We start from the raw sequence: 25776 nt of genomic DNA on the forward strand, positions 1-25776 counted from the left end.
TTTCCACAGCTCCTGCTGTTTCCCAGGAATTGTTACCGGCAGCTTCCCGATCCCATCGAGTTACAGGGCTGAGCTCCAAGGAAATTTATCTGTTTTCCATAAAACCAATGTTTGGAGGCTTGGAGGGACCAGAGACGACGCTCCTTGCACAAACAGGTCTGAGGGATGGGGGACCTGGATTTTCCAGGGAAAACTGCTCTTGAGGCTGATTTTGGGGGTTTATACCCTTTTTTTTTTTTTTTTTTTTTTTTCTTTGCTGGAGAGGCTAAAAGAGGTTTAAAATTCACCTTTTCTGTTCGGGTCCTACAGGAGGAGCTCCCAGGGAGCCACCAACTGCTCCAGCGGCTCCTGCACCATTGGATATGAGGAAATCTCCATCAGGATCTCCCAGCAGTGTGGGGACCTCTCCTCTCCCAGTGCCCACCAGTACAAAGCTCCCAGAGCCCCCAGTTTGGACCAGCACGGTGTCGGCACCGCTGACAACCCTGCCTGGGCCAAGTGAGTGTGGGGAGGATGATGATGATGATAATGATGTAGAAATAGTCAAAGCTCAGAGACCAGGATCTTCTCTCATCCAAAGCCCAGAGATCTTCTCTGATCCAAAGCCCAGAGATCTTCTCTGATCCCAAGCTCTCAGAGACCAGGATCTTCTCTGATCCCAAGCTCTCAGAGACCAGGATCTTCTCTAATCCAAAGCTCAGAGACCAGGATCTTCTCTGATCCCAAGCTCTCAGAGACCAGGATCTTCTCTAATCCAAAGCTCGGAGACCAAGATCTTCTCTGATCCAAAGCTTTGAGATCATCTTTGATCCAAAGCTCAGAGACCAGGATCTTCTCTGATCCAAAGCTCAGAGACCAGGATCTTCTCTGATCCAAAGCTCAGAGACCAGGATCTTCTCTGATTGCAGGAGCTAAAACTTAATTTTGAGCTAAAGCTTAACTAAGGTCTTAATTCCCAGAATAACAAGAGTGGACAATGTCAGGGAAGGCCCAAACCCCATAAATGCAGTGAAGGCCTCAGCACTACCCCAAGGGGTGAAGGTGCTGCTGCTCTCCCAAAAATTGGCATCACAAGAGGTTTGGGGTTTGTTTTGGTGCTCTGAACGTGCAAAACCCCAGGATTTAGGGTGCTTTAGGACCCCTCAGCTTACGGAATTCCTCTCTTCCCTCTGCAGTTTGTGGGAAGCTCAAGGCAGACGTTGGGTTCCTGGTGGATGAATCCTCGAGTATCGGCCAGAGCAACTTCAACAAAGTGAAGGATTTCCTCTTCCGAATTGTCTCCTTTTTCCCCAAAATTGGACCTGGAGGGACGCAGGCAAGATTTTCTTAAGTTTTTTTTCCTGGAGAGAGTCTGCTCTCCCCCCAGGAGTTGTGGAGCAGAAAGACCAGGGAAAGACCTATGTGGAACAAAAAAAAACCAACAGGAATCAAAGTCTCCTCAATGTCAGCTTTCCCATTTGGAGAGATTTCCATGTCTGGGTTATTTTTCCAAGACTGAATCATCGGGCATAAAGCAAATTCCACACCTGAAATGCTGTCTAGGTTAGCCCAGAGGTCTCTTAGGTGCATATTCCCCTCTTGGATCCCATTTCTGGGCCAACCCAGAGTGGGGAATTGTTGGGAAACCCAGAGTGGGGAATGGTGGGAAATGGTTGTGAATCCAGGGTGAGGAATGGTTGGAAAACAAGGGTGGGGATGGTTGAGAATCCAGTGGGGATAGCTGGGAATCTAGAAGGTGGTATTGTTGGAAATCCAGAGTGGGAATGGTTGGGAATCCAGTGGGGAATTGTTGGAAATCCAGAGCAGAGATGGTTGGGAATCTAGAGAGGGGAATTGTTGGGAATCTAGAGAGGGGAATTGTTGGGAATCTAGAGAGGGGAATTGTTAGGAATCTAGAGAGGGGAATTGTTAGAAATCCAGAGTGGGGATGGTTGGAAATCCAGAGGAAGAAGGGTTGGGAATCCAGAGTGGGGAATGGTGGGAAATCCAGAGGGAAAATGGTTGGGAATCCAGAGTGGGAATGGTTGGAAATCCAGGTGTGGATCCAAGTGGGAAATGCAGGATGTCCCAGCAGCTCCTTCCTCCAACAGAGAACCAAAGCCCCAGGTCATGACAGGAATCACCTCCAGAAGAAATGAAGCCTGAAGGATTTAATGACAGCAAAGCCAATGGGAAGACTCAGTTCCTCATTTATTTGGCGTCATTTATTTAATTTAAGTTATGAAGGGAGAGTTACGGGGCTCAGTTTAAGTTGAGCAGGAAATGGGAATTTCTTGGACTCTGCTTGGAGGTTTTAGGTGAACGATGAAATCACCCTGGGTCAACAAATAACTCTGGGAACATAAAAATAATTTGATTTAGGTGAGGATCTGACTCCCTTTTCCCAGAGAATTCAACCTCTTCCCATTCCCGGTGCACCATGCTCTGACTGGAGGCAGTCTGTCCCGATTCCTGGGGATTTGGGGGTTTTAATCCCTGTTTTTGGCAGGTTGCTGTCGCTCAATACAGCGAGGAGCCCAGGGCAGCTTTCCACTTCAACCAACACCGCGACCGCAACGGAGCCCTCGGAGCCATCAGGGGGCTGAGCTACACCGGGGGCAACACCAAAACAGGTCTGGCAGGGGACCTGGACACCTGGGGTGGTCCTTCTGGCCCAGGACAGAACCTGGAAGCCAAGGAAAACATTTCCCTGAGTGGTTTGGAGCCGTTTCCTTGGTGGGAGTGTTGTGCTCAAAGTTGTTTTAAATTTAGGAATGGATTAAATTTGATTTTTGGGAGTGGTTTTCCCAACCACTTGGTGCTTTATCGATGTGCTGGTTTTTCCCCTGGGTTTTCCTCATTATTTTATGATTTTGCCTCCTCCTGAGGGAGGTTTTTATACCGTAAACATGAGGATAGCTGATTTGAAGCATTCCTGCATCCCTGAAACCCAGATATTTTGTCTATTTTAAAAAACTCAAAGAGAAGGCACTTTCCCTCTGTTCAGTCCCACCTGGACACTGGGAATACCTGGTTCCCTGGAGGAACACAACCAGGCATGGTCAATTAAAGAAAGTTAATTTTCATTTAATCGTTTAGCCCAATTGGTTGGAAGCTGGTGCCAGTAACTCCAAGATTTGATGCCCCTATGGACCATTCAGGAATTGGACTCAATGATCCTTGTGGATCCTCTCCAACTTGGAATATTCTGTAGTTTTGTGATTTTTTTTTTCAATGAATTCTTTTTATTTGAGGCACCCAAATTCCTCATCCTGCCTCAGTGGTATTGGACAAGAGCACAAAAAAACCCAAGAAAAGTCCAAATACAGGAATTTTTGTGGGATTGCTCAGGGAAAGAAGGCATGAAATTGGTCAGGCTGGAAATTCCTGACTAGCCTTACTTCTAATCCTTTTTTTATGGAGTTTGTGTCAATAAGGACATTTTACTCCATGCAGGAATCTTTCCATAGTGTTTTGGAGCTTCTTGACCATTTCAATCTGTAGAAGATTTCTTTCCTGATCATTCCAAAGACATTTGAAATGGGAATTCTGTGGATTTTATTCCAGAAGTGCAAGAAAAGTGCTTCAATTTTCTGAATATTTTGGCTCCCCTTTTCCAAAACTATCTGCTGATTCCACCAGAACCATTCCAGCCAAGCTGATTTCCAGCTGTTTTCCTTCAAAAGACGTCCCATACCCAGGGTTTTCCACTTTTGAGGAGTTCCCTTCACCCTCCACCCATGGAAGGAGATCCAGAGTCCAAACCTGTGGAATTAATCCAGACTCCCACCCTGTCTCTCCCTGTCTGCTCAGGCCATGCCATATCCTACGTGCTAAAGGAATTATTCCAGCCCTCCAGAGGGATGAGGCCGGGTTTTCCTCACGTCCTGGTGCTTGTGACAGATGGACAATCCCAGGATGACGTGGTGTCCCCTGCCAGAGCAGCCCATGCCGTGGGTAGGAGCTCCCAGTTGGGTTTCCCTCTGTTCTCCATGAATTTCCAGAGTTTTGAGATTACCCTGTTGTGTTTCCATGGTTCTCCATGAATTCCCAGGGGTTTGAGGTTGCCCAGTTGGGTTTCCCTTGGTTCTCCATGAATTTCCAGAGGGTTGATGTTATCCCATTTTTTTCCCTTGGCTCTCCATGAATTTCCAGAGGGTTGAGCTTGCTCTGTTGTGTTTCCCTCAGTTCTCCATGAATTTCCAGGGGGTTGAGATTGCCCCATTTTGTTTCCATGGTTCCCCATGAATTTCCAGGGGGTTGAGGTTACCCTGTTGTGTTTCCCTCAGTTCTCCATGAATTTCCAGAGGGTTGAGGTTGCCCTGTTCTATTTCCATGGTTCTCCATGAACTTCCAGGGGGTTGAGGTTGCCCAGTTGTGTTTCCCTTTGTTCTTCATGAATTTCCAGGAGTTTGGGGTTGCCCTGTTGTGTTTCCCTCAGTTCTCCATGAATTTCCAGGAGTTTGGGGTTGCCCTGTTGTGTTTCCCTCAGTTCTCCATGAATTTCCAGGAGTTTGGGGTTGCCCTGTTGTGTTTCCCTCAGTTCTCCATGAATTTCCAGGAGACTGATGTTGCTCTGTTCTATTTCCATGGTTCTCCATGAATTTCCAGGGGTTTGAGGTTACCCTGTTGTGTTTCCCTCAGTTCTCCATGAATTTCCAGAGGGTTGAGGTTGCCCTATTCTATTTGCATGGTTCTCCATGAATTTCCAGGGGGTTGAGGTTGCCCTGTTGTGTTTTCCTCAGTTCTCCATGAACTTCCAGGGGTTTGAGGTTACCCTGTTGTGTTTCCCTCAGTTCTCCATGAATTTCCAGGGGGTTGATGTTATCCCATTTTTTTTCCCTTGGTTCTCCATGAATTTCCAGGGGGTTGAGGTCACCCTGTTGTGTTTTCCTCAGTTCTCCATGAATTTCCAGGAGTTTGAGGCTGCCCCAAGTGTTACCCTTGGTTCTCCATGAACTTTCAGGGGGCTGAGGTTGCCCCATTGGGTTTCCCTTGGTTCTCCATGGATTTCCAGGGGGTTGAGGGAGGTGCCCTGTGTGGGGAGTCACTTTGAGGGCACTCTTGGTTCCTTCCCTCCTTCATCCTTTCTCTTCTCTCTCCCCACCACCTTGGTCTGCTGTAACTCACACCCAGCTCCAGGTGACTTCTCTGTGGGCTCTACCTGATCCCACCAGAGGTTTTTAGCAGGAAGAGGTTTGGAAACTCTGATCCCAAGGATTGGGAGTGGTGGGATCCATGTCATTCCAGGGCTCCGTGTCATTGCTGTGGGGGTGTCGGGAGCTGACCCCATGGAGCTCCACAGGATCTTGCTGCAGCAGAACCCCCAGAACGTTTTCTACGTCAGCACCTTCGACAACTTCCCCCAAATCCTCCAAGAGCTGATAGAAGCCATTTGTTCTGATCCTCAGCCTCCAGGAACCCAAATCCCACTGGGAAAGGTGAGTTCCTACTCCTGGGAGTAAATCCAGCTTGGGGTGGGTCAGGCACAAGGAAAATCTTCCCTGTGGGAAGTTTCAAAGCAGAATCAGAGCAGGTTTAGGACACTGTGTCCCATCCTGCCCTCACTGTCCTGCCCTAAAGAAACCTTTGAAATCCAGGGAGTGGAACTGGGGAAGGCAGGATAGAGCTGGGGATGTTTTGGTGGATAAAGCCACTGCAGAACACTTAAATATTAAAAATTCACATTTTAAATTCATAGGAATAGACTTTAAATGCCTGAGAATTCTCTAGGATGGTCACAACTTTGCTTTTCCCTTTTTTTTTTTTTTTTTGCCTAAGCCAAGGAATGTTTTAGTCTGTGTTTCCAGGTCGCTCTGGTTTATTTGCCATCTTTTGCTGGATATTAATTCCCTGATAATTTTTTTTTTTCTCCTTTCCACTGAAGATCTCCAGGGGCTCAGCTGCTCACAGGGGTTATGACCCCCACACTGCGAAGGGAGAGAAAGGGGAGCGGGTGAGTCATGGAATATTCTCATTTGGAAGGGACCCACATGGATCATCGAGTCCGGCTCTTAAGGGAATGGCCCCACAGCGTGATCCACTTGGATAATTAACATAATGGAATCATGGAATGGTTTGGCTTGGAAGGGACTTGAAAGATCATCCAGTTCCAACCTCCACACCTTCCACTATCCCAGGTTGCTCTGTCCAGCCTGGCATTGGACACTTCCAGGGGTGGGACAGCCATAGCTTCTCTAGGAATTCCATTCCAGGGCCTCCCCACCCTCCCAGCCAGCATTTCCCTCCCAATATCCCAGCCATCCCTGCCCTCTGGCAGTAAATACAACCAAATTATGACCAAGGAAGAGTTTGAGCAAAGAATCACCCTCCAATCTTTCCTGTTGGTGTTTTGCTCCTCCTGCTCTCTGCTGGCTTTGAAAATCCAGGAAAGGGGACCTACTCTGGGATTTGGGAATGCTCTCAAGTGTCAGGGTGCTGCCTGAAGCTGTTTGGGTTTGCAGGTCATGCCCCCCACGCTGGTCTTTTCCATGTTTTTAGGGTTTCCCTGGGAAGGATGGCATTCCTGGGCTGCCAGGCAGGCCGGGCCGGCCAGGCCCTCCAGGCCCCCCTGGAATCATGGTATGGATTGGTTCTACCAAACTTTTCCATAACAAGCTTTTCCAAAGGGCCATTCCAGAGAAAAGTGACCGGTATCCCCCTGTCCTGTTTTGCAGGGGCTCCCTGGCAGCCAAGGTGACGTTGTGAGTATTGGAATCCTGGGTTGGTTTGGGTGGGAAGGGACCTTAAAACTCATCCCATTCCATGGGCAGGGACACCTCCCACTATCCCAGGGTGCTCCAAGTCCTGTCCAGCCTGGCCTTGGAAACTGCCAGGGATCAGCACCCATGGTCTTGGGGCTGTTTTTCTCTTTAACGCTGCAGAATTTATTTTTAATTCCAGGGATCTCCGGGCTATCCAGGACCCACGGGGCCGAAAGGAGACAGGGTGAGCTCCATTCCTGGATTTCACTGGGAAAATTTCATTTCTTTGTGTGTGACATGAAATGAAATGTGTGAAATGAAAATTCATTTCTTTGTTGTGACCTCTCTTTTCCAAGCATTTTCACCGAGATCTTTGGCGAATGTGAATTTTCAAGCTGCGTCTACCTAATCCTACGCTGCCAGACTTCATCTTGGGGAATTTCCCTCAGGAATTTTATGCCTTTATGGAGAAAAGTGCTCAATCCTAATCCCAGGTTCTGGGCACAATTAATTAGTTAGTTAATTGCAGGAGAAGGTGGGGTCATTCTGCTTTTCTGAGTTTCCATTATCAACAAACCTGGTTTAATCCATTTAGGACACTGAAATATTTCAATATTTACTGGGGGCTTCCTGCCGTTCTCCCAGTCTCCATTCCTCCTCTTCCTTGCATTCCCCTGAGCTGTCTGTGCAGATGAAGATCAGGAACCGATTCTTCTGAAAGCCAACTTCCATTTTTTTCCTTGGGATTCATTTTTTTCCCATGCCAGCAAACAAAACTCAGGTCATGGCCATGCGGTTTTGGGTACCAGGCACTTTGGGTTGATGGCATTGCCCCTATTACACCCAATCTGCTCCTGGATCTCCCAAGGTGCCTTTATCCACAGGGAGAGCCAGGCTATGTCCTGGGAGGCGTGGAGGTGATTCCTGGCCGGAATGGGCAGCCTGGCCCCCCTGTGAGTATCAAACCCCAGGGGTGGGGGAGCCTTCAGCTTCCCAAGGGCTGGGAGAGATCCCAAATCCCTCTCTCTCCTGTTTTTCCTTGTTGCAGGGACAGAAGGGGCAGCCGGGGGTTCCTGGGGTTCCAGGACCACCAGGTTCTCCAGGGCCACCAGGAATCTCCATCAAGGTGAGTCTGCAGCACAATTCTGGGATGTGCCACTGATGGGTTGAGAATCTGAGCTAGAGCAGAGGCTGGGCAGAGCTCCAGAATAAAGCAGGGATTTATTCCAAGGATCTCCTCCATGGACCCACCTTGGGCAGCACAAGAGCCCAGCCAGGGCTGCACCCAAGATGAACCAAAATGGCCCCAAAATGCACCAGCGCTCCCGGGGTCTCTCCCTTGGATCAGTTCTGCTCCATTTGCATCTTGCAGTTCATTGTCCCATTCCAGCTTCAGCCCCTGCAGTCCCACCCTGCTTGTTTTTCTCTCTCCAGCCCACGGGGTTTGTGCTCCTGGGCTGAGATTTGGGTCATTTGTCCTTGGTGCCCAGCTGGAGCAGGAATTGTTTTGTCTCCCTGCTCTGTGCAGAGAGTTCTGTGTTGGGAAGGATGAAATTTTGACAAGAAAGTCTCACATATATGGGTGCTTGGCAGAAAGCTTTTTAAATGTAGAGTCTGATGAAAGAATAGAGATGGAAGCAAGTTTTGATATAGAGGAAAAGAATTGCTGAGCCAGTCTCACTGGATAACCAAGGAGGCAAAGGGTGTGTTAGTTAGAAGGGGTTTTATGGCTTAGAGCAAAGGATAAACCCACCCCAAACAAGAAGATGTTTTTACCAAGCACAAAGAGAGCACAGGCAAACAAGGCAGCAAATGGTGCAAGTAGAAAAAAGGTCTCAGAATTTTCCACTGCAAGAAAACTGAAAACCAACTTCTAGCTTAAACCAACTTCTAGCTTAAGCTTCTCAGAATTTTCCACTGCAAGAAAACTGAAAACCAACTTCTAGCTTAAACTGTAATGCACTAACTTTGAGTGATTGGAGAACAGTAACATGAAAATGGTAATTACAGTAGTTATGACAGGCTGTAGATAACAGTTCAGGTATAGATTGGTTCTACTGCATGAAGATGCTCAGCAAAGGAAAGTCTATAATGCACTGTAACCAAAACCAAAGGGTCTGCAGGGCTGCCTGCAGCTGGAGCTGACAGCTGTGGGCACAGCTCTGTCACCCACAGCCCTGGGCTGCTGTGACACCTTGGATACAATAAACTGCATTTTGGATGCAATAAACTGCATTTTGGATGCAATAAACTGCATTTTGAAGAGCTGTCTGGAGTCCTGCATCTCTCATTTAGGCTCTTACAGCTCACCATCCCATAATATGAAGCTCAGACCTACACACTAAAGCAGCACAGAATGTGAAAAATATAAAAGCCAAACCCTGAGTTATCAGCGCAGGAAAAGGAGACCCAACATCCAATATTGAGGTGGAGGTGTCTGGAGACCTCTCCTAAAGCTCTGCCTTCTGCTGGGAGTGGGAATTTTGCTCTCTTGGATTGTCAGACTGCAGGATTTTTTTTTTTCTGGGATGAAGTTTGGTGAGGAGCTCCTAAAAGCCCATCCCATGGGAATTCTCCTTGTCCTTTGCGTTTCAGGGTGAGCCAGGGGACTCAGGAATAAGGGTGAGTACCTGAGGTCAGCTTTCACTTTGGGACGAAAAGCCTTTTTTCCATCATTATTTCCAAGCTGCCCAGGAAGTCCTGGCTTCCAAAATTCCGTGGAGATCCATGAAGGGATCATGGAATGGGACTTTGCTGTGCTTGATGCAGGGTCCCCGTGGCAGGAGTGGCCTCAAAGGTGACAGAGGAGACACAGGAGAGCCGGTGAGTGGTCCCAGGAAATCAGGGAAACACTGGGGCAGGTCCAGAGGAGGGGAAAATGTGGATCAAGAACAAATGGCCCCAAGTGGCAGCAGGTCCAAAACCAGGGAAAAGGTGGTTCTTTCCAGAAATCATCCCACAAGGAGGTTTGGGGTGTGGGAAGTTTGAGTTCAAGGGGAGATACGAGAAGTCCATGGAGGATTACTGGGAATACGAGACACCAGGATTGGTTTGGGAATTCCCTGTGTTGCAAATGGCTCCATCTGAGGGATAACACCCATGTGCTGTTCTTCCATCCTTCCTGGATCTGTTTTTGGTTGTTTTTGCCATATTGGAGAGCCATATCTGATATCCCAGCCCCTTTCCATGGGTCTGGATTCACCATTCCAGACCAATGTGGGCTCCCAGCCTCTGTCTCCCATTGTTTCCCCTCCCTGAGGAAAGCCAGGGATTCACAACTCATTTGTGAGGGAAAAGGAAATTTGGGAATGCACAGGCAGCTCTGTAATTCCTCACTTTTAAAGGAGCTGCTCAGAGGGACAGATCAGGATAAATATTTCTCCGCAGAATTAAAAATAAACCTCGCCGGTTTGGAGGGGAAAAAGAGATTTGATGATGTTCCTTCCTTTCCAGGGAAAGCCTGGTTTGCCAGGCCCTGTGGGGCTCCATGGGGCTCCTGGACTGCCTGGACCTCAGGGAGAAAAGGTTGGATATTGCCTGAATCCCTCAGCCAGGGGGGAAGTGACAGGAAGAGCAGGGCAGACCTGTGGGAAGGCATTTTGGGATGTCCCAACAGAGCTGGAATTTGCTCTGCTCAGAGCCAAACGTTTCTAGAGGAAATTTCTCCCCCCCTGTTTTGCTAAGAAAGACTCTGGAGCAGAAGTCTGGGAAGGAGGGGTGCTCTGGGATCAGCATTCCTGAGGATTCTGTGCTTTCCTTGCAGGGAGTGGCAGGAGTTGGCATTCCTGGCACTGCTGGCACGAAGGGGGAAGAAGGAGAGCAGGTGGGTTGGGAACCTTGCAGTGAGGTTTGCACTGAAGTCCTCTCAGAGTGTTCAGTGTCTCCAAAGTCTCCTCCAGTTTTAAGGTTTTCCTTGGAATCCCATGGTTCCTCATTGGAAAGGGTGAGAAAATTGAGGATTTTGGGGTTTAAAAATCTGCGTTTTCACTGTTTCCTCTGCTGTTTTCAGGGAATGATGGGACCTCCAGGAGCACCAGGACCAAAGGTGGGTGCTGAAATCCTGAGCCCGAGTTCCCTGGAATTCAGGTTCCAAGGAAATTTTCTGGCCCTAACCAGCATCATAATTAATCATCACAATAATTCCTGTGGGAACCATTGGATCATGGAATGGTTTGGGTTGGAAGTGACCTTCCAAGGCCACCTGGTCCAAACCCTCTGGACTGAGCAGGGACATCTTTAACCACACCAGCCTGACCTGGAGCCTTCCAGGCTCAAAAGCAAAGAAAGGGAATAATTTTCCACTCCCTGCACTCTGGAATTCCTTGCTGCCAAGGAGAGGCATGGAACGGCAGCAAGGTGGGATATTTTCAATAATAAATGGCACTTTTGTGGCCAGGGAGACTCCAGAGTCCCAGGCTGGAAGAGCTGTCCCGTAATTAATGGAAAATTGGGTTGAAGAACTCCATCTTTCCCTCCCTCCCTCTGGATGGCAGCAGGAGCCAAAAATGTTGGATGTGTTTTCATTCTGGTGGAAAAATTCCCTTCTGATTTCTTCCAGGGAATTCCAGGACCTCCAGGGCAGAAGGGAGACCAGGTGAGTGGAACAGTAAGAGAACATTTGACCAGCTCAGGCGCAATTATCCTGATTTTTCATCCTGTTTTTCCCAGCTTGTTCCCTGTGGGATCCAGCAGGGATATATCCTTGATCTCAGTTCTCCCCTCTCCTTGGCCCTTGTGCTTCTGAGATGACTTTTGGGCACTGTCAAGGAATAAATGGTGGGAAAGGGATGAGAAAAAAGTTTTCCCTGCCTCACATTTCTCATTCCATTGGCCACCATTCCTTCCTCTTGCCTTGCAGGGAAATCCAGGATTTCCAGGTGCTCCAGCCTTGGAGGTAACTTGGAGTGGTTGAGAGCCCTTGTTGTCCTTCAGCTGTGCAGCTTCAATCCCAAAATTCCAGGATTCCAAGAGCTGTGTCCCACCGAACCGTGGGAAGAACACCCACACCTTTTCCCTGACCCTCCTGCCAAATTTGTCCTCTTCTCCCTTTTCTCCACTTCCCGTATTCCCAATATTCCCATTGTCCCCTCAAAGGAGCTCCACTGATCTCCAGGAAACATAAGGATGAAAATTCCCAGCACTGAATCCGTGTGCTCCAGGCCTGTCCCTGCCCAAGCTCCTCATCCACAGGGATGAGCCCTGCTGGACACCCAAAGCCCTCCATGTCCCCCCAAATTCCAGCTTTAAGGATAAAACCTCTGGGGTGGCCACCTCTGTGTCCCATAAAATTTCTTATCACATAATAATTTATATATATAATAATTTATGTATAGTGTTATTCTTTTTATCCCATAAAATTCCTTGCTTTGGAAAAGGTATCATGACAAGGAGATTTTAAAATTAAATTAAATTAAATTTTTTAAACAGAGGATTTCTGTGATTTCTTCTCCTCAGATTTCAGGACCTCCAGGCATGAAAGGTGTCAGGGTAAGACTGACATTTAATTAATTAATTAATTAATTAGCACTGCTTGAAAAGGCAAGATCTATTCCTGGAAAAGCAGAGGTTGTTCCACGATTCCTGAATTCCATCTCCCTTGTGATGGACAGGAGAGGAGAGCTTGGAAAAGCCTTGTCCTGGGGATATTTCTCTTGCTTTTATTCACATTTTGTACCTGGTATTCCCATTCTAGCCTTACTCTGGGGGAAAATTTGGGATTTCAGAAGGGAGACATCACTCAAGTGCAGATCCAGCCCAATCCCAGAAAATACTTCCAGCTGTTCCCTGGCTGAATTATCCATATTTTCCAGCTGCTTTAGAGAATTCCAATCACTTTCTCAGCGACTTTGAGGTGGAACATGACCTGGAATATGTTAAATGGAATTTTTTAACTTTTTTTTTTTTCCCAGTCTTGCTCTCTCACTGCCATCCTGCCAAGAACCTTCTCTCTGTGAGAAGGATTTAGTGCAGGACTGGTTCCCTGTGGCTTTTCCATGGAAATTCCTTACAGTGCTTCAGACCTCCCTCCTTCCACAGGCACAATGAATTTTGACTTTCTTGCTGGGATTTGACGTTGTCATTACCTCCTTTTATTTGTCTTAATTGCCCAGACTGCTTAACCTCAGCTGGCACAAATCCCTCTTTTCTTTTAGGCTGCGCTTAAGTGGTGTCCTAGGAATTTTGCTGTAGCCTTGTGATGGAATGTGGCCTGGAATATCTGATTTTTTTTATTATTATTTGTGATATTTCACTGACAACCTGCAGAGAAATGACAGGCGTTCATTTTATTCACTTTAAACCAGTAAAAATGCATTTATGGCGCTATGTAGCGTGGCAACAACTGTGATGAATTTTGGATGGCAGAAGGCAGGTTGGAAAAAATGGAAAAAATTCCTTATAAATCCAGGATGGATGGATGGGTGGATTTGGCAAAGGAATTTTTTCCAGGGTGCATTAAAAGTGCAAAATGCAGCCCTAAGGAGTCATGGGAGCAGGGCTTGGCTTCCTGCAGGATATTCCTGGTGTCAGGTGTGCCTTTTATTCCCAGGGAGATCCCGGACCAGCTGGACCACGAGGAGACAAAGGAATGCCAGGAGAAAAGGGGGAGAAGGTGATGACCTCGCACTTCCTTCAGGGATAAAAGGATTTATTTTGTTTGTGGCCACCAACGAAACTCTGAGGGAGATGGAATTCCATCCATCCAGGAATCCAGGCGAAGATTTCCATGTGTAGAAATCCAAAGCTCCTGGAAAGGAAATCAGGGAGGGAGTAAATGCTCAGCTCCATGGGGGTGGAAATATCTTGGATCTGCTCTGCCTTTTTCTGAGCTGGGCAGGTTTCTCCTGAGCTTGGAAAAGCTGCCTTGGCAAGACCCTGAATCCCTTTGTTTTTTCAGGGAAGTCCAGGATTTGGAATTCCTGGCCAGCCTGGGCTGAAGGGAGACATTGGTGACAGGGTGAGTGGGGACAGTGGGGCAGGTGTGGAATGGCAAGAAGGGCCCAGGGGACAAACCAGGAGGTTTGGGGACAAAATCTCTCCGCCGCCTCCATGGATTTGTTGGCCCTGAGGAGACAAACACTGGGGAGGTGACAAGGAACCAGGCTGGGGACCCTGTGGAGGCCTGGGGTGATGGGGTCAGGTGCAAAGATGGGATCCCCCAAAATGTGGAGAATTCCTCATGACTGGAGGAAAACACGGATGGTCAACACTCAGCTGGTGGCTCTGTGGACAGAATCCAAGGAAGTCCCATTTCCAATTATTTCCCCTCCTGAAAGTCACCTTGATCTGCATCTTCCTGACTTTTGTGTCTAGGAAGGTCTTGGTGGCTCCCGCGATGACTCCAGGGATGTCCAGGAAGGGTTGGGTTGATCCTTGCTGTTCCCTTCTCCAGGGACATCACAGTCCCCTTCATTTTAATCCAGCAAAAATTGGCAAATCCCAATGTGGTGGTGTTCACAGGGGTGCCAGGGTGAGAGAAGAGATGGGAATCTTGACTCCATGTTTCAGAAGGCTGATTTATTATTTTATGATAGATATTATATTAAAATGATACTAAAAGAACAGAAGAAAGGATTTCATCAGAAGGCTTGAAAGGAAAGGAATGGAATGATAATAAAATCTTGTGACTGACCAGAGAGTCTGAGCCAGCTGGACTGTGATTGGCCATTAATTAGAAACAACCCCATGAGCCCAATCCCAGATGCACCTGTTGCATTCCACAGCAGCAGATAACCATTGGTTACATTTTGTTCCTGAGGCCTCTCAGCTTCTCAGGAGAAAACATCCTAAGGAAAGGATTTTTCAGAAAATATCGTGGCTGCATCCCAATATTATGGATGAGTATCTTTGGAAGAGGGGTGGGAAGCTCAAAATACTGATAGTTTCAAAGTGGGGGAGACAGGAGACACCTCTGGACAGAGTGCACTGGGCACAGTGTCCCACAGTCTCTCGTGGGACATTCTCTGTTCTCCCCTTCTCTGATTTTACCTGGAATTATCTCACCTGTGTCATTCCTTCTGTGTTTCTGCAGGGAAATGTGGGATTGTCTGGGAAGCCAGGTCAGAAGGTGAGTCCATGGAAAGCTTTGTTCCCTGTCAGGGTGGGGAGGCCCTGGCACAGAATTCCCAGAGCAGCTGGGGCTGCCCCTGGATCCCTGGAATGTCCAAGGCCAGGTTGGACACTGGGGTTTGGAGCACCCTGGGATAATGGAATGTGTCCCTGTCCATGGATGGGGGTGGAACCAAGTGTTCTCAGAGGTTTTCCTTCCACCATCTCTGATCAGGCCTTAAAAAACTCATGCTAATCCTCACCTGCAGGATTTTTCCCAGGAAAAGTTGAAAATCAGTCAAGAAATTTCTGGAAAAGGTCCCACCTGTGGAATTTGTTCAGTGAGTGTCTCACTGTGGGCATTCCTCAAGCAGGGATCTCCCCAGACTTGGCTGGAGGAGGGTTTGGGTTTGGGAATTGTTCCACAAATCAGTGAATGGAATATTTAGACCAGATCAGCTTCCAGGGCATGGAAAAATGGGACTTCACAAAATGGGATGCAGCCAAGCCAGGAGGCGTTAATGAGATGTGTTAATGAGGTGGCAAAGTGGAGGCAAGGAAAGGTGTTTGCATTCGGAGAAGGCCTGGAGAGGTGGTGTCACAAATTTCCCAGATTTCGTGGAATATTCTGAGTTGGGAGAGACCCACAAGGATCATCCAATCCAGCTCTTAAGGAAATGGGATCAAATCCACAACCTTGCGGGACAAACATCAAACAGAGCAGATGAGCACCCATGAGAGCTCTCCCATCCATGAGAGCTCAGCTGATTGAAATGGGAATAAAAATCAAAACATGGCATGGGAACTGATCCTGTGTCCTAAACTGGATCCATCTCAACTCTCTGCTAATCTGAGCTGCTCCTGGAGGTGGAGAACCTCAACAGATTCCGTCCTGAGTGAATTCCAGGGATGACTGTGGAGTCTGGATAGATGAGGTTAGAGCTGGATGCTTTCCAGCCTGATAATCCTACAAAAATAATAATGCTACAATTAAATAAACTGAAATGCTATAACCATATATTATTAAATAAATCAAAATAAAATAAATATTAACAGTAAAAATCCTACAAAAATAATAATGCTACAATTAAATAAACTGAAATGCTATAAGCATATATTATTAAATAAATCAAAATAAAATAAATATTAACAGTAAAAATCCTACAAAAATAATAATACTATAATTCAATGAACTGAAATGCTATAAGCATATATTATTAAATAAATCAAAATAAAATAAATATTAACAGTAAAAATCCTACAAAAATAATAATACTATAATTCAATGAACTGAAATGCTATAAGCATATATTATTAAATAAATCAAAATAAAATAAATATTAACAGTAAAAATCCTACAAAAATAATAATACTATAATTCAATGAACTGAAATGCTATAAGCATATATTATTAAATAAATCAAAATAAAATAAATATTAATACTAAAAATCCTACAATCCCAGCTCTTCCTAGCACAGGGTAAATGCTCTGAGCTCAAACTCCATCCAGGATTGTGGAAGCAACTGCATGACCATGGATGTGCTGCTGGAATCTGCCCCTCAGTGTCTGAGGGCTGTGGGATGCAGGACAGCAATGTGACAAGTCTTGTTTCCTTCAGGGGGAGAGAGGTGAACCAGGATTCCCTGGAAAGCCAGGAGAGGCCGGGCTGAGAGGAAAAGATGTGAGTAAAAGCAGGATCCAGGGGGATGGTGGAGCTGCTGATCCCTCGGGACCAACCAACAATCCCAGCTCTGAAATGACAAACAAGGGACAACTTTTATTCCCTGTTATTCAACATCGGTGCCCAGAGCAGCTGGGGCTGCCCCTGCATCCCTGGAAGTGTCCAAGGAAAGGTTGGACAGGGCTTGGAGCAGCCTGGGACAGTGGGAGGTGTCCCTGCCATGGCAGGGGTGGCACTGGGTGGAATTTAAGGTCCCTTCCAACCCAAACCATGCTGGGATTCTTTGATGAGGATTTCTGTCACTGAGTCACATCTGCTTGATGTGGATTTAGCTCAAGTGCAGCCACAGCAGCCCTGAGGGGTCACTTCTGGTTCTGAGCCTCAGATGATCTCAACTTGGAAAGGATCCATCAAAATCATGGAGCCCAGCTCCCAGCTCCCCACAGAACTGCCCAAATAATTCCCTTTTATGGCCAAACAAGGTGAGCCCTCACAAAAACATCAGAACAAACTTCTAGAAATTTCTCCTGATCCCAGTGAAGAGCTTCCCTCAGCTCTGAGGGCTGCATTAGTCTCTGGAAATGGAATAGAAACCCTATTAAGAGTTCCCTCTTGGGAGCAAGTAAGGTGGGCCCTCACAAAAACAAGGTGGGCCCTCACAAAAACAAGGTGGGCCCTCACAAAAGAACATGGACTCTCACAAAATCAAGATGGGCCCCTCACAAAATCAAGATGGGCCCCTCACAAAATCAAGATGGGCCCCTCACAAAATCAAGATGGGCCCCTCACAAAATCAAGATGGGCCCCTCACAAAATCAAGATGGGCCCCTCACAAAATCAAGGTGGGCCCTCACAAAATCAAGGTGGGCCCTCACAAAATCAAGATGGGCCCTCACAAAATCAAGGTGACCCCTCACAAAATCAAGATGGGCCCCTCACAAAATCAAGGTGGGCCCTCACAAAATCAAGATGGGCCCCTCACAAAATCAAGGTGGGCCCTCACAAAATCAAGGTGGGCCCTCACAAAATCAAGGTGACCCCTCACAAAAGAAGATGGGCCCTTACAAAAAACAAGGTCGGCTCTCTCAAAATCAAGATGGGCCCTCACAAAATCAAGATGGGCCCTTACAAAAACAAGGTGACCCCTCACCAAAGAAGATGGCCCCTCACAAAAAACAAGGTGGGCCCTCACAAAAACATCCTGACTGGCTTCTGGAAAAGTGGATTTTTATACATTGAGCTTGATGTCACATGATCTGGGAATATCCCCGTGGTCAGTTTGGGATATTTCTGTGGTCAGTTTGGGATATCCCTGTGGTCAGTTTGGGTCACCTGTCCTGCCTCTGTCTCCTCCCAGCCTCCCATGAATTCCCAATTTTGCTCCTGGAAGACCTCTCCTGACCACAGTCAGTGAAGAGCTTTCTGCAGCTCCAAGGGTTGGGTTGATCCCTGTACAAGTGGAATAGGATCACCCAGGGAAATCTTGGAAAAAAAGGAAGCAGCTGCATTCCAACAGCCCTGACTTTGGAGCCATGATTCCAGAACCAGAGCTCTGAATTTGAGTAGGAAATGATGGTAAAAATCTCTCGGGACTTCTGCTGGTCAGAGCGACCCTGAGACACGTTAGAAAGTCTCTTTTCTCAGCCTGGCTGTTGAAGAAGGAGTCAGGGCTCTTCATTTCTCAAGGTTGTTCATTGTTTCTTATCTATAACATTCTTTCTCTGGCCTGCTGAGGTCTGTCCAGCAGGTTGGTCAGTGGCACACTGCCTGCCCCTGGGGCAGTGTTATCTTTTATACTAAAAACTCCGTGTGCATTATTTACCATAACTTCCCAATACCAATCACCTGTGTTAGACAGTGAGCTTCTACCCTAAGCCAATCCAAAAGTGCCACCATCACCCAGAAGATGGAGGCCAAGAAGAAGAAGAAGGAGAAAGGCTGGACACGCTCAGATTCCTCCATCCTGCCCCCTGAACCCCCATGCTAAAAACCCCAAAAATCTATTTTTCCACCCCGTGACAAACTAATTATTATTCTGCTTAGACTTTCATGGCTTGCAGATCCTCATCTAAGGTTGGTAATTTTTTACCATGGGTTGTAACCAAAGTCCCAGGTGTCTTGGGCTCTGTGCCAGGGTCTCTGAGCCCCCTGGCAGGGGCTCGAGCCATCCAAGACAGCCAGAGGAGGTCCTGAATTCCGACAAAAAACTCGGGAAAACCCAGCACTTTTGCATTGTGGGGAGGAAAAGCTCCTCTGGGACCACGGTAATCCCACCCTTCCCAAGGTGCCAGGAAAACAGCAGCCGGAAAATGAAACCCTTGGATTTGTCCTGAAGTTGATCCCTGCTTGTTTCATTTCCTCTTTATTTGTCCTTAAACGAGGCTGTGGAGAATCCTCTTGACCTTTCTTTTATCTCGGATTTCACATTCCAAAAGGCTGGAATGGAAAAGCCAAAAAAAGAAGTAAACTGCTTTTTTTGGGGTTTTTTTTTTTTCCTGGGAGATGCTGAAAACAGAGTGCCATGAATGGAATCCCAGAATATCCCAAGTTGGAAGGGACCCACCAGGATCATCCAGTCCAACCCCTGGCCCTGCACAGGACACTCCAACACTCCCACCCCATCCCTGAGATCATTATCCGGACACTCCTGGAGCTCAGACCAGTGGGATTTGGTGGAAATCACCTCATCCTACCCTAAATTTAAATATTCCGGTCACCCCACACCTTGTGGCCCTTTTTCCTCATTCATGGGAATGCTGTAAAGCACCATCCCTAATTTAAGACATCCCAGACAGCCCAAAACCTGCCTCTATCCCAGTTTTCCAAGCACTAAGCAGGGCTAAAAAGATTTAACCTCCATTGGAGCCCCTGGAATGTTTGATAGACTTGGTTCTCTCCCTTTAAACCATTTCTTCCAGGTTTAAGTGCAATAAAATCCCTGTCACTTGATGGGAAAACATTTGGAAAGCTGCTCCTCTCTTTTAGGGAGAAGCTGGAGTTCCTGGAGAGCCAGGAGTGAGAGGAATCAGGGTAATAATTCCCATATTATATTATAGTATAGTATATTAATTATATTATATTATATTATATTTTTATATGTTTATATTTTATATTATTATATTATTATATTATTATATTATATTATATTTTTAATTATATTATATTTTTATATTATATTATTTTCCTGCCCTGGAGAGTGGTGGGGGTGCTCTGTTCCCCTTCTCCATCCCAATGGGAGCCCTCACTTGGAAATATCCACTTCCAAATATTCCTTTCCTGGGGGAAAAATACCTATATTTTCCTTGTTATTTTCCTTTTCTGAGCTGCTGCTCGGGCTCTGTTTGGGATTTTTTTGTTCTCTCAATCTCTTCTTGCAGGGTCCTCCTGGACTCCCAGGGCGAGCTGGAGAACAAGGACTGAAAGGAGATCCAGGAGAACCTGGAAAGGATGTAAGGAATCCCTGAAGGAGCAGCTGGGAGAGGGTGGATTTTGGGAGAGCTTTTATTTATTTCTTTGGATTGGGGTTGGATGGATCCAATGTGGATAGATCCAGCAGAGATGGATTCGCTCCATCCTTTTTTCATCCCTGTGGAAAAAAAAAAATCAGGGAAAATATTACCAAGTTTCTCATGACTTTACCTAAATCCTATTCAGGAGATTCCCAAAAATATCAAAGCAGCTCCTCCCCTTCTCCCACCATTTTCCCTGTGGCCATTTCAGCAAGAACTGAGAGTTTAAATTTTTAATTTAATTATTTAATTTACTTTATTATTTAATTTACTTTATTCAATTTATTCTATAAAATTATTTAACTTATAATATTTAATTTTTTATTTTTTTAAATTATTTTATTTCTTTTGAATTTTATCTATTCCTGCTGTTTATTTTGTGGGGACAGGGAAGGACACGAGGTAGAGCAGCCACAGCAGCAAGTCCCAAGAAATTTTGCTGTGCTGGGAGGAAAAACTCATTCCCAGAGGTCCAAAGAGTGTTTTTGGATGGATCCTTTGCAGCCATTCCTGATTTGCCTGCAAGACTCGTGTCCTGAGTCACAGGAAAAGTGGGATTGGGAGAAAAGCTGCAGGAAATATCCCCATGAATCCAAAACAGATCCAACCCCAGGCTTTCCCAAAGAAATGGTGTTGCTTCCTCAGCTAAGATGTGGTGGCAGGGAAATAAAAGCAAAATTTGGGTTGCACGAGAGGTAATTCCATTATTCCAGGTGGGATAGCAAAGGAAAAGCCAGGAAAAGCAGGAGAACTGCCAGGAACATGAGCCCTTCTGGAGGTCAAGCTTTGAGTGGAGAGCAGACTTGCTCCTAATTTAACCTAAAAACAGGAATTAGGGAGACATGAGAAGGGGTTGGTCGGTCCCTCTGGAAAAGGTGGTGTTAATTTGGGATCAGCACCCGGGAAATGGGAATTTTGGAGGGGAACTAACACATTCCTGCTGGTTTTCAGGGAGATCCTGGGAAGGATGGCCCGAGAGGTGAAAGAGGCCCCCCAGGCCCAAAGGTAGGTCCTGAGTCCACGTTTCTGTGGTGGTGCCACCACCTCGGGCAGGTCAGAGGGGAGGAAAACCCATCTGAGGTCTCCTCTGACTCCCCAAAAGTATGGGATTTCAAAGCAGAGCTCCTGGGATGGGCTCAGGAACTCGTGGTGGGTCCGGGGCCATGGTCCCACATCTCCACAGAGCTTCTTTGGGAAGAAGAATGTTCTTCAGGAGCCAAACAGGATAAATTTCTGGAATGTTCACAGATTATTCCTTCCTTCCCTCCTCCTGCAAGCTGAAGAAGGAGGACCCCAACCCATGGAAAGGGTTGGAAGGAGGAATGGCTTCGGATCCCACACATCCAAGATCTTTAGAGGTGGGAGCAGCTTTTTGCTGAATGGAGAGGAAAATGCTGCAGGAAGCAGCACCAGTGGGGAGATTTCCTGGTTGCCACGAGATCCAGACCTTTGGAAAAGCAAAGACTTATCCAGGGAAGAGGCATCCCAAGTTCTCCCTGGCACACCTTGGCTGGAGATGCCCTCGGGGCCTTCCTGGTGCCCTTCATTCCACCGGAATCTGTCAGTGCAGAACTCGGATTTCAGTGAAATGAAGCCCCTCAGAGAGGCAGCTCAGCCCCACCTCAGCCCATGTTCCTCACCCCAGGAGCCTCCAGGCTGGACCTTCCCAAGCCCCTGCAGCTCATCCATGATTTTATCCCTGCATGATCCAAGATCTCTGGCCTGGAGATGGAATTCCATCGCCGTGACGTTCTGTGGGAGCCCATCCTGCTGGAGGTGTGGGACCCAGCCACGTGTGGGGCCAGCAGCACCATGGCCACCTCCAGAAGGGACCACCAGCTACGGGGACACCTTGGCCATCGTCCTCCTTGGTGTCCTCTGCACTGGTGGCACTGGTGGCACCGAGGGACCTCAACAATCTTTCATTTCCCACATGTTTGTGGCCAAGTGGAGAAGGGGATGGAGCAAAGCTCTGGCCCAAACCTCACGTGGATGCTGCTCATGGGCCAGGCTGTCCCTACAAAATACAGCTGTGCCTGTGTCCAGTGGAGGAGGGAGGGAGCAGGGTGGAACTCAAACCCCCAAATGGGATTTATCCAGGATTATGGAGTGGGCTGGTGGCAGGGAGGGATCTCAACAATCTTTCCTTTCCCCCATGGCCAAGAGGTGGAGAAAGGGATGGAGCAAAGCTCTGGCCCAAACCTCACGTGGATGCTGCTCATGGGCCAGGCTTTTCCAAAAATTCCGTCTGTGCCTGTGTCCAGTGGAGGAGGGAGGGAGCAGGGTGGAACTCAAACCCCTTAAATGGGATTTATCCAGGATTATGGAGTGGGCTGGTGGCAGACGAAGGGTCAGATATGGGATTACCCCCCCTTGCTCTTTTTCTCCTCATGGAAATGATGGAATTAATGAGCTGATCTTGTTTATTCCAAGGGAGAACCTGGCCCACCAGGAAGAGGAGTGGAAATGAAGGTAAATAAATCAAAGTTAAAGACCACATAAATGTTGGAATCGCCTCCCCCTCTGGGTTGGGATGGCAGAGGGGACCCAATGTGTGTCCCCTTGGCCATCAGCCACCTCCAGGAGAAACCTCCTGGAGAGCAGAGGAGGGGAGAAGCTGGGACTTTTCTCTCCCCTTGCAGGACCTGGAGAGGCTTTTTGAAGCGTACGGGATCAAGGTAGGAGATCCTTTGTCCTTCCTCCTGACCAGGGACTGTAATTTGGCTTTTCCATCGCTTCCCTCTGGAATCCTGGAGGTGGCATTTGCTCCCCCAGCAATCCCAGGAAGGTTCATTCCATTTCCTTTTCCAGGTTGAATTTAGGTATTTCTGGGACAGATTTTTTGCTGCCATTTTATGGGGTGGGTGGTGGCTTTGAGGCCCCTGTGACAGCGACACGTGGACCTTAAAGCCCATCCAATTCCAACCCCAACACCTCCCACTATCCCAGGTTGTTCCAAACCCCATCCAGCCTGACCTTGGACACTTCCAAGGGATGGAGCAGTCACAGCTTCTCTGGGAATTCCATTCCAGCTCCTCCCCACCCTCCCAATGAAAAATACCTTCTCAATATCCAACCTAAATCCTCATTGCATTTAAAACCCTGCCCTCTTGCCATATCCCCATATTCCCATGGGAAAAGGGAATTTTTCCCACTCTCCCTCCTCTTTAAGTCCTGAAAGGCCACAAATGTGGGGTTTTTATTTAGGATGGGGACAGACCCCACAAAAGGTCCATGGATCATCTCCTTGATCCCAAACCAGGTATTTAAACCAGGGCTGTCCCTGTGAGCCCCTGGGAATCCATCACTCCTTGTTTTGGGGTGGCTGCCCTTGGATTGTCACATGCTGGGGACAGGAGGGTGGCACTGGGCTGCCTCACTGGTGTGCACTGGTTCCAGCTTATTGGAATAATACCAATATAGCCAGATGGGACATGCCTGAGCTCGTCTGGCCTTTGGTGCTGAACCAAAAAGTGGCAGGTGTGGTGTTTCACCCCACAGACACTATTGCCTGGCTGGGTGTGTGGTGTTTCAACCCCACAGACACTTTTGGCTGCCTGGGTGTGTGGTGTTTCAACCCCACAGACACTTTTGGCTGCCTGGGTGTGTGGTGTTTCACCCCACAGACACCTTTGGCTGCCTGGGTGTGTGGTGTTTCACCCCACAGACACTTTTGCCTGGCTGGGTGTGTGGTGTTTCACCCCACAGACACTTTTGGCTGGCTGGGTGCTGCAGCTGGGCACTTGGAGGCAAGTCCAGGCTTGCAGGAGCTCTGGTGGTGCTGGGATGGAGCTTCCCCCCATAACAGGGGCTGCTCCTTGGGTTTCCCTCTGCTGGAGAAGCTTTGAGGCGATGGTGAAGGAAAGGAGTCGGTTCTGATGGAGGGTTTGGATCCAGAGCTTTATTCTGGCCCTCAGGCCTCTGAATCCAGCAACAGCTCCAACAGAACTCCCAAACTGTGTGGTTGCTGTTCCTTTTAACCCCGGGGAGAGGGGCAGGGAAGGGGTAGGGAGCCACCAGCCAGGTACGAGGGACAAAGGACACCTAAGTGGCCCAATGCCCCCCAGGAGTAGAGGGCATCCTTTGAATCTGCCCTTCTGGAATTCCAGGATTTAGGTGATCAAGGTGATGGTGAAGGAAAGGAGTCAGTTCTGATGGAGGGTTTCAGTCCAGAGGTTTATTCTGGCCCACAGCTCCAACAGAACTCCCTGAACCATGTGGTTGCTGTTCCTTTTAACCCCGGGGAGAGGGGCAGGGAAGGAGTAGGGAGCCACCAGCCAGGTACAAGGGACAAAGTACACCTGGATGGCCCAATGCCCCCAGGAGTAGAGGGCATCCTTTGAAACTGCCAATCCCTTCTGGAATGCCAGGATTGACAGACAGTGCTGGGAGGGGAAAGGAGGGATGACTGACACAGCTGGCAGGGAATTATCAGGGGAGGGGCCCGAGGTTCTGAGGCAAACCCTGAAATCACACCGCAACCCCAGCTGGCGCTGCTGAGGGAGCTCTCCGAGGCGATCCTGCGGGACGGGCTGGACGGGCTCCTGTGGCACCAGGGCGGCTCCAGGACAAGCAGAACTCCCATGGAAAACCAGGCAGCCGTGCCTGTCACCGTGAGTCACCTCAGCTGCCAGGGGTGGCAGCCCTCCAGGGAGTGAGGGAGGTGGGAACGAGCCACCAAAGCCATCGGGGTCACCTCTGTCGTCATGGTGGCTTGGGAGAGGCTGTGGCTGGCACCAGGATCTGGAATCTTTGGGATGAAGGGATACAAAACATGGGAATGAAGGAATCAGTCATTGTTGTCCATAGGAGCCATTCCCAAAGCCACCAAAGCCATCAGGGTCACCTCTGTCCTCAAGCAGGTCATGGTGGCTTGGGAGAGGCTGTGGCTGGCACCAGGATCTGGGATCTTTGGGATAAAGGGGTACAAAACATTCATTTTTTAATGGGAATGAAGGAATCATTCCCAATGTCTTGTAGGAAATTCAATCATTGCCATTCAATCATTTGTTGTCCATAGGAGCCATTCCCAAGGCCACCAAAGTGTCCTTGTGCCCTCTGGGAGGTTTTGGAGTGGTGGGTGTGGGGCTGGAGGCACCAAAAGGGGTCATGAGTGGGGTCTTGACAGTAAAAAGGATCCCAGGGAGGGAGGAAGATTCCTTGGAAGGGAAGTTTGGATGTGGCCAGCAAGGAATTGCTGCCCACTCACCCCATCCTGGCTCAGAAATGTCACCAATGGGACAGAGCATGCTGGAAGCTGGGAAAGGTTGGGATGAAGCCACCAGGACCCAGCTCCTCACGGGTGTGGTTCCTGGGAGCTTGGGGCTGTCACTGTCACACCAATCCCTTGTTTTGTTTTGGTGTGGCAGGATCCGGGGCTGTCACTGTCACACCAATCCCTTGTTTTGTTTTGGTGTGGCAGGATCCAGGCCTGTCACTGTCACACCAATCCCTTGTTTTGTTTTGCTGTGGCAGGATCCGGGGCTGTCACTGTCACACCAATCCCTTGTTTTTGTGTGGCAGGATCAGGGGCTGTCACTGTCACACCAATCCCTTGTTGTGGTGTGGCAGGATCCGGGGCTGTCACTGTCACACCAATCCCTTGTTGTGGTGTGGCAGGATCCAGGGCTGTCACTGTCACACCAATCCCTTGTTTTGTTTTGATGTGGCAGGATCCAGGCCTGTCACTGTCACACCAATCCCTTGTTTTGTTTTGATGTGGCAGGATCCGGGGCTGTCACTGTCACACCAATCCCTTGTTTTGGTGTGGCAGGATCCAGGCCTGTCACTGTCACACCAATCCCTTGTTGTGGTGTGGCAGGATCCGGGGCTGTCACTGTCACACCAATCCCTTGT

The 25776-nt window shown here is 48.1% G+C and overlaps 1 protein-coding gene across 1 annotated transcript in view; it reads left to right on the top strand.

Moving 5' to 3' along the window:
• The window catches only part of LOC136557330 (collagen alpha-1(VII) chain-like), a 95873-nt gene that overhangs the window by 26998 nt on the left and 43099 nt on the right, over positions 1-25776 (top strand). Inside the window, exons 19-48 of the mRNA XM_066551065.1 lie at positions 10-156; positions 310-498; positions 1176-1315; positions 2489-2612; positions 3793-3936; positions 5230-5420; positions 5867-5935; positions 6481-6561; positions 6657-6683; positions 6883-6927; positions 7568-7636; positions 7732-7809; positions 9279-9305; positions 9453-9506; positions 10137-10208; positions 10447-10506; positions 10693-10728; positions 11242-11277; positions 11542-11577; positions 12138-12170; positions 13231-13293; positions 13579-13638; positions 14713-14748; positions 16349-16411; positions 19397-19441; positions 19789-19860; positions 20872-20925; positions 22354-22392; positions 22563-22598; positions 24408-24533. Of these exons, the coding sequence (XP_066407162.1) occupies positions 10-156; positions 310-498; positions 1176-1315; positions 2489-2612; positions 3793-3936; positions 5230-5420; positions 5867-5935; positions 6481-6561; positions 6657-6683; positions 6883-6927; positions 7568-7636; positions 7732-7809; positions 9279-9305; positions 9453-9506; positions 10137-10208; positions 10447-10506; positions 10693-10728; positions 11242-11277; positions 11542-11577; positions 12138-12170; positions 13231-13293; positions 13579-13638; positions 14713-14748; positions 16349-16411; positions 19397-19441; positions 19789-19860; positions 20872-20925; positions 22354-22392; positions 22563-22598; positions 24408-24533 (2252 nt within the window). The remainder of the gene's footprint in view (positions 1-9; positions 157-309; positions 499-1175; positions 1316-2488; positions 2613-3792; positions 3937-5229; positions 5421-5866; positions 5936-6480; positions 6562-6656; positions 6684-6882; positions 6928-7567; positions 7637-7731; positions 7810-9278; positions 9306-9452; positions 9507-10136; positions 10209-10446; positions 10507-10692; positions 10729-11241; positions 11278-11541; positions 11578-12137; positions 12171-13230; positions 13294-13578; positions 13639-14712; positions 14749-16348; positions 16412-19396; positions 19442-19788; positions 19861-20871; positions 20926-22353; positions 22393-22562; positions 22599-24407; positions 24534-25776) is intronic.

Source organism: Molothrus aeneus, chromosome 5 (assembly GCF_037042795.1).
Source record: "Molothrus aeneus isolate 106 chromosome 5, BPBGC_Maene_1.0, whole genome shotgun sequence".
In the NCBI taxonomy this organism is placed as follows: domain Eukaryota; kingdom Metazoa; phylum Chordata; class Aves; order Passeriformes; family Icteridae; genus Molothrus; species Molothrus aeneus.